Source organism: Microtus ochrogaster, unplaced genomic scaffold, assembly GCF_000317375.1.
Source record: "Microtus ochrogaster isolate Prairie Vole_2 unplaced genomic scaffold, MicOch1.0 UNK20, whole genome shotgun sequence".
Taxonomy (NCBI): Eukaryota; Metazoa; Chordata; class Mammalia; order Rodentia; family Cricetidae; genus Microtus; species Microtus ochrogaster.
Genome location: NW_004949118.1, coordinates 5,419,753 through 5,428,151, shown reverse-complemented (window position 1 = coordinate 5,428,151; position 8,399 = coordinate 5,419,753). Strand labels below are relative to the sequence as shown.

The 8,399-nt window shown below is 46.7% G+C and overlaps 1 protein-coding gene across 1 annotated transcript in view; it reads right to left on the bottom strand.

The window, feature by feature from the left end:
- The window catches only part of Lama1 (laminin subunit alpha 1), a 120,885-nt gene that overhangs the window by 93,825 nt on the left and 18,661 nt on the right, over positions 1 to 8,399 (bottom strand). The window contains exons 2-3 of the mRNA XM_026789486.1: positions 4,889 to 5,059; positions 4,479 to 4,591 (exon numbers count right to left, since the gene is read on the bottom strand). Coding sequence (XP_026645287.1) covers positions 4,479 to 4,591; positions 4,889 to 5,059 — 284 coding nt within the window. The remainder of the gene's footprint in view (positions 1 to 4,478; positions 4,592 to 4,888; positions 5,060 to 8,399) is intronic.

Below are 8,399 nucleotides of genomic sequence, written 5' to 3'. Positions count from 1 at the left end.
GCCTCTGCCGGTGCCATAGGGAACACTTCCTTTCTCACGAAAGAGATTTTATCTTAAAAGGGATTTTTTTTTTTTTTTGTAACTCACAAATCTGACCCTCCTGGAGAAAATATTTGAACAGGCTTTAAAATTTCCTTTCAAAGGAAAGACAATATATCGATTCAATTTGTTTTCTCCCTGGTCCCACACTATGGGATCAAGAGCACCCAATTCTACCTGCACTGCCAGAGCAAGGAAGCAGTGCTGATACCTGTGGATTTGCAGGGATGTGGACCCCACCAGGCTCCACTAAAGGTCAACAGAAGAAGCTGAGGGGGTAGAATCTCAGTACCCTCAAGATAGAAAGAAAAAAAAAACCTGTAAGGACCCTTGGCAGCTGCATCTTAATGTTGTGACCTGAAAGACAGCAATGACTGGGGATCTGGTGAGGGAGCGTGGACAGTGTGGAAGGAGCTGAGATTTGGAGGAATATGGAGCAACAGGCCAGGGGCCTAGCTGTTCTGTCCTTACATTTTCCTTCCTAAAATGGAGAGTATCTCTGCATTGCAGGACAGTCAGGACATCAGATGGAGGAAGAGAGCTGAGGAAGAAAAGGCTGGACCGTCTCCAAGTGACACCTCTAGGTTTCTGTATATTTGTCAGTAAACAGTCCTTTTAAAGTGACCCTCAAAACTTCACCAGGAACCTGCCATTTAAACTTCAAAATATGGCTTCTATTCACTGCATTATTTCTTTGGCAGGGGGTGAGACTGAACTTTTCAATTGGAAGCTCAAGTTATTATCCATAAGAGAATCAATCCAAACCACAGGACCGGGAACTCTAAGCTAAGGCTGGGTAGCCCTTATAGAAGACCACGCGCATAGCTTCTAAAAGCTTTAATAGTGAGTTGTAGTCATACTGGGAAATGCTCAAGTCAAGATGTAAACTAAAACACTGAGGCATGACCTTTTACATCGGAGACTCTCGCTGAAGGAAGGGCCGGGTCTGAGGACGCACGCGATGGCCCCGCATCTTGAGTGGCCAAATGCCCACCCTTTCAATAGCTGCACGAACTCTCTTCTCTGTTCAGGAATCTACACAAAGGTAGACACTGGCATGGAATGGAGCTTGATTATGAGAATTCAGTGGCACACCTCAGATCAAAGGACTACACATCACAGACCTGGCACAGAAAGTTCCAGTAAACATTAACACCTTTGGGGAGGTATTAAATGCATAGGGATGCAAGAGGGAAAAGAGGAAAGCTGGCCCAGTTTTACAGTATTATCAATGGTCCTCTCAGAGTAAATGGATGGTGAGCGCCTCTCCCTCTGCATGACAACCTGAACCTTCTGTCTGCTTTACAATGTTCCCATTCTATTTCACAAATCTAAACACAATTATCCTTGACGTGCAAGCTTGTTTTCTCATATTCGCATGATTGTATTGCTAAAAAATCCTATTAGCTAAGTCTAACTAGGTTATCTTAAGGTCTTGCTTAGCATTTCCTCTGGTGATATCTGAAGATCAGAGAGAGGACATTAATGGGGATGGGGTGTGACTTGAGAGATGGCTCAGTCTATAACATGCCTGCCACACAAGTCTGGGGGCCTGAGTTTGGATCCGCAGCACACACATTAACAATCCGGGCACGGTGGTGCCCATGTGTGACCACAGAGACAAGTGGACCCCACAGCTCACTGGTCAGCTTGCCTAGACAATTCAGGGTACCAGGTCCTGGGAGTGACTTTGTCTCAACAAGATGAGGTGAAGAACATTTAAAGAGACTAGACGTTGACTCCTGGTGTCCATATTCATGTACACATACACACACACACACACACACACACACACACACACACACACACTATACACAAAGACAAAGGTCACAGGAAGAAACAACCTGAGGTCTACAGGATGGGAGGAATTAGTTGGGCACACTACACCACTCATAATGCTACCATACTCTACGAAAAAATGACCTTGGTGCCCCTCTCTATGCATCTCCACTATACCACGTCAACAAAATCAACAGCAAGTTCATATGAAACAGAACTGTTCCCAAGTTCCTCGGTCCTGCCCGAGGCATTCTCTCAGCTGAGATCCAAGGGCACCGGGTCCTAGGCTGTATGTGAAGTCAGTCCATGATTCTGCTAGGATTCCAAAGTTCGCTCTTCTTTCCAACGTATTTGGGCTCTGGATGACCACCGTATGCCAGGGTACCTGCAGCGGCCTCTCTGTGCTGGCTGGGAGCACAGCAAGCGATCACCTGCTGGCGAAGGCGGACCTAATGGCTAAAGGATTGACAGTGTCCCCTGGATTCTGTGTCTTGAGGTTGAGAGCTCCGCAAATCACCAGGTGTCTCTTCAGGAGGCTGCAGGGCTGAGGCTGGAACCCAAGGAGGGAGGCTACATTGCTCCTGTCTCCTGCTTTTCCTGTCAGTCTCACCCCTGCAGGTGCCCCTGACTCGAGCTTCTGAGTATTTCCCAGAGGAGCTTCTGACTCTCTCCTGAAGACAGGGGAGGGGTGTCATCCCTTGCTCCAAGGGTCCAGATGCTAATGATTCCACCCCTCCTTTGGTTCCTCCATGGCCGTCACAGTCTGAGAGACTTTCTGCCCCCCCCCCACTTTCCAGTTCTCCAACAGTCTAACCAGTTCCTGATAGTCAATATGCCCCTCTGCACACACAACTCACATGGTCTCTGTTCCCTGGCTAAACCCGGGCTGATGCAGCGCACCCTTCATAGGGTGTTAAAATGTTTACTTGTATAAAATACAGGCAACACTGAAATTACCATTTTAGCCATTTAAGTTGTATGATTCGGTGGCATTGGTCCATGCCACCAAATTCTCCAATCGAGAATTCCGCCAATCAGAATCACCATCACCCATCTACAGGTCATCCTTATTCGACGTTCCCATCGAACACTAACCCCCCTCTTTCTTCTCCCCACACCCGCAACCACCAGCCTACTTCCAACCTCCAAACCAGACACCATTTCTTCTTGGTGTGCAGCTTCATGGAATGTTTTCAAGATACGCTCACATTAGAGTATGTGTCAAGTTTCCATTTGCTTTCAAGGCTGAGCAATAGGTGTGTACCACAAACAGTTTACACGTTCATCAGCCGATGGAAATCTGAGCTGCTCCCGCCCTTTGGCTCTGTGAGTGATGCCGCTGTATCGTTGAGTCTTCCCTTCTGTTCTGTGGGTTTTATAGCTGGAGGGAGACTAGCTGGGCACATTGTGAGTCTATACCTAGATTATTAAGGAACCACTATTTTGTCTTCCTCGGTGGCTGCATCCCTTCAAGCCAACCAGGAGTGTACAGATGACCTTCCTCCTCTGCACCCTGGCCACACCTGCGACTTTCTGTCTCTTTTATAACAGTTATCCTGATGGGGGTGAAATGCTATCTTCTTGTGCTTTTGGTATTCACTTCCCTAATGGGTACTAATCTTTAATCGAGAATCCCGCCAATCAGAAAGTCTTCTGTCCTGCTGAGGGATGTCAGCATAGGAAATGGACTTCAACATAGCAAGTGGGACCTAATGTAAGTCTGGGAGCCGTAAAATTCAAGATTCAAAGAAAATGTACAGGCTTTCTCAGAATGATTTATGTTCAGCTTAAAAACATCCAAAGTCATCAGGGACAATAGTGGCACTCAGGCAAGGGTGTGTGTCCACACCACCCGACAGTGAGAAGTTGATCACTGACGGTAGTGGCGCTCAGGCAAGGGTGTGTGTCCACACCACCCGACAGTGAGAAGTTGATCACTGACGGTAGTGGTGCTCAGGCAAGGGTGTGTGTCCATACCACCCGACCGTGAGCAGAATTAACTAGAATGCACCGCCCCCTGTAAACTTCGGTTCTACTCTGACTGTACTTCACCAGATCAAGACACATTTCTTTTTCTTAAAAGCAAGACTCCTACATACACTGGGTCCCAGTAGGTTTTTTTTTAATGGTTGCTCTAATAGCCTAACAGCAGAATATTTCAAATGCTACCCATCAGTGGAAGAAACGGGCAGAAGTTACCTGTGTAAAATAGTAAGGAACTAACTGCAGACACCACAACCAACCTCTTCAGCCAGCCCAGTCCTGTATGACCTTCTCCAGGGTCAAGCCCGTGAGTGTGCCTGACACTCACCAACCAGTCAGATAGAGCCTCTGCCCCATATTGGTGATCTAGTCTGGTCTAGCCACTCCTCCCTGTACAGTAAACCCCTAGGTTTCTGTCAGGGCCTGCCTTGACTGCCCCTCAGGTGCCCATAGACCCTTCCTTCCCACACCACGTTTAGCCTCTCCATCCAGCAAGATCTACCCCCACACTCCTGGCTGAGATCACAACCAAATGGGCCAGGAAATGGTGCCGTGGAGTACTGTGTATCACCTACCTCACACCTGGAAGGAACAGCGGGACCAGAGCAAATGTGTTAAGAAAGAAGGCAGACGTCAGGGGGCTACAGAGCTCCTCTGGCAGGACCGGCCCCACCTACCTGCCGTAAGTCCAAGGTGATGGTGACCCAGTGATACTCTCTCCCGTTCTGGATACTGGGACTCTGCCACCAATTATTGGTGCCGTCTATCGCGTGTGATATCGGGTGGCGCTCTGTTAAAAGAACATAAGAGCACACGCAGCTCTCAGCTCTGGACTTTCATTCTTGATCTGCTAAACTCAGCGCAAAGGCATAGCCAAGTCGCCAAGGTGAGCAGCTTTTGAGGATCTCAGCGGAAGTCACTGTTACTTCAGAAAGTATAAATTCCCACGGGGAGCCCATGGTGGAGCTCAGAGACAGAACACATGCTAAACACATGCAAAGCCCTGGGTTCAATCCTAGAACCCACAAAGTAAGTTGCATAAGCATCTCCCTGTGCACTTTTCTATGAACAGAAAGGCTGTACTTACCTCTAGGATTTGTACTGTTACCGTCGCAGACCCGGCACTGGGAGTGTCGGACAGGTCGGCCGGGCACGTGCTCCACGAGTTTGCAGAACATCTCAGGCCCCTTCTCGCCACAGGTCGCATTGGCACTGATGTGGGCACTGGTGGCCAGGTTGAGAATGGCAGGGAACAAGCCTGGAAGTCAAAGTTCAAAAGCCAAATCAGTCAAGTCAAGCTATGCAACCCACGTCACAGGCAAATCCAAAAAAGCTTGTAAATCCGTGTGCTGAATGAGGGGCCCTTCCACCAAAACTGGGTACACCCAAGGCTTTCAAGGCTCGCTGATGTGGAACTCTGAGACAAACAGGACACATTTGTAAGAAAAACCAAGAACACTAGCTAGAAGACATGAAGGAATTTTGGGGAGTAAATATTTTCCACACTTTCATCCAGGTTTGGGATTCTTACTTAGGCACATATGATTGTGAAAAATATAGTGTGAAAACACGAAGATTTGTGCATCTTGCCCTAGCAACAAAAACGATTATGAACAGGTAGCCTCAATGTTAGGAGCTAGTGTTCTTCTGCCTTGAATTCATTTGGAGGTGAAGCAGAAACTAGCCTGGACAGACACAGAGACGGACGGACACACGGAGGGAGAGTCACTGAAGAGGGGAGAGAACAGCAATTGTCGAATTCAGGTTCTCAGTGCACAATTCTAGATCGTGGGTTGCAATTTTTCTAATAAAATTTTTAAACAATATGTTTAAAGACAAGTTATAATTCTCACACTGCCCAAAGAACCTGGCCACTGTCCTCAAAGACAGCCGCCAGCTGCCTGTCTCTGGCAGGAATGCAGGGTCTTCCCTGTAATTACATACAATCTTCTTTTTTTCTTTCTTTTGTCCCTCACGATGGCTTGTTTCCTTGGGTGAATAAAACTTCAGAACACAAGGATCCAGACTGTACAGTTCTCCCCACACGGATAATCCCTGCTCGGCCCAGTATCTCCGTCTTAGCCGATGTTTATCTCCAAGCAGCTGGGCTCTGGGCAGGTTCAAAGAACTCAGTGGCAGATTTTGCGCAACTCTGAGACCAGGATCCCCACTAGACTTCTTCTGAGACTTAACTTTATCTTGATAAAGAAGGGCATTAGCAGCAGAGAAGCTATAGAGATCCAGAAATAACAGTGTGTGCGGGGTGGGGGAGCCATCGACCAAAACAGACCACGTAAACAGTTCTGACAAGAGCTTAGCCTCCTGCAGATCCCAGCCCACTAGATGTTGATCTTTAAGGACCACAGACTCTGATATGCCCTTTGTAAATAACATACCCAGCTCTGGGGGTGCAGCTCAGTGGTAGAGCACTGGCCTACTACATCCAAAACCCTTCACAAGCATGCATACCCACGCCTGCTTTTTAGTAACACAAAACTGTTTTAATTGTATAGACAGAATTCTTGTCTTTAACCTTTGAGTTCTACCTAGTATATTCGATGGCGCTTTATTGTAAATATTTAGGATTTTAAATCAAAGACAAAATGGTTCTCTTGAAAGACTTCCTCTGCACCGGTTAGAAGGGAGACAGCCAGATGTTTGTTGTTGCTGTTTCAATGATGTGGCCCTGACCACACACTTGAGCAGGCTTCCATCCCCAGACTAGCAGGGCACACAGACTAGAGTCAGTAGGGAAAGTAAGACTCTCAAAATTGGGTGGGAGGGTAGAGAGGGTGGTGAAAACGTTCAAAATACATTGTGTGAAATTCTCAAAGAATTAATAAAATATTTTTTCTCACATAACAGATTAGAATTACCTAGCAGTTCTACTATAACGGAGGGGCCGTACTCAAGACTCTAAGCGGCTCAAAATTGTACATCACATACATATGTTTTACTCCCATGACAGAAAATCAATACCATTCTCTGTTGTGTCTAGTCACATGGTAGAAGGCAAAAGAAAGCCAGACTTAGTGTCTGTAGAGAACAATTTGAACAGAGTGTTTGTGTGTGTGTGTGTGTGTGTGTGTGTGTGTGTGTGTGTGTGTGTGTGTGTGTGTGTTTTAAGTTCTCCCGGGCAACTGAGTCATCTTCAAGTTTGTAGAGATACCCCAACCCAGGACAAACGCATGGGCATTAAGCAGGTAGAGAGAGAGGGACAGGAAATCCACTGAAAGCTCCTGAGAAGGCGAGGTTGGCTTTGCATAGAAAAGTCCAAGGTGGATGGAAGGCTGACGCCCAGCACGTGCGAGCCGCACACAGAATGTATTAGACTCTATGCTTCTGCTGGGGTTTCATTTCCTCCAGTTATTGCCCAGGTAACTGGGACCTCTTTCTCCCCCATTCAGAACACACTACAGAATAATCCACCTGCTCATGCATTTAACCAGCATTTGCACCCTTGGTCACACCAAACCCCACAGAGCATGAAATAGATGCCTCCCTGCTTGCCGGCTGCTCTGCTTTCAGACCCCTTTACAAACTGATCACGCCTGGCCTCCCAAATGTCCTTCAGGATCAGGTGACTGTACTGGAAAGTCCCCTGACTACAATTAGGTTAAAAAAAAAACTGCCACCAACCTATGGACAAAAAAAAATAATATTACATAATTACCATCGCTTCCTCCCAGACACTTCTCGCTTGTTTAATAATTCATCATTCAGGGCTTTTGAGTTCTTCCCTGTACTGTAATTTTTCACCTTAAAGCATCTTCAAATGTTGATTGAGCTGACAACAGCACTTTCTTCATGGATTCTGATCAAAACTACAGAGTCAATCCTTCGGGCCCTTGAGGTAAGAGTGTGTGTGTGTGTGTGTGTGTGTGTGTGTGTGTGTGCGCGCGCGCGTGTATACAAGTGTGTGTTTCCATCTTGGGGGGGAATGGTTTGTGAGGTCCACAGATGCTATATTTATCTAATACATACTATAAATCAGTGTGACCATCAGCAAAGAAAGGATTTGCAGTTTCTGCTGAAAGGAACCTAGTGAGCTTGTTCCCATAGCTTTTTCCAGAATTAAACCGTGATTAGGAATGTATTACACGAATGAATAATCAAATGGCTTCTAGTGTCATGAGCGCTTTTCTTTTCGGGAAAACAAAGAAGACTTGAACAAGACAGTCAAAGTTACCGATTTAAACCTCAGAAGAATCTAAGACAAGTAAGAATTCAAGTTCCTGAATTAAAGTTGGTGATTTCTTGCTAAGTATTAAAACACATTTAGTCTTCATTTGCCAAATGCTATCTTGCTTCATCTCTCATTTACCCATGATGCATCTATGAAATCACTGCAGAATCCAGAGATAAGGAAGAAGACTCCCAGCTTCTCAGCACTCCTGGAACATGACAGTGGCCAATGTGACAGGGCTCACACTGGGGACAGTGGCCAGTGAGACAGGGCTCACACTACAGCCCAAGACCACTGACTCTGAAGATTTGACAATTCTGGTGACCTGAGTATTTTCCTGTCTAGCTCCTTGGGGTTGGCTGGTCCCCTCCGTCCCTCCCTCCCTCCCTCCCTCCCTCCATCCCTCCTTCCT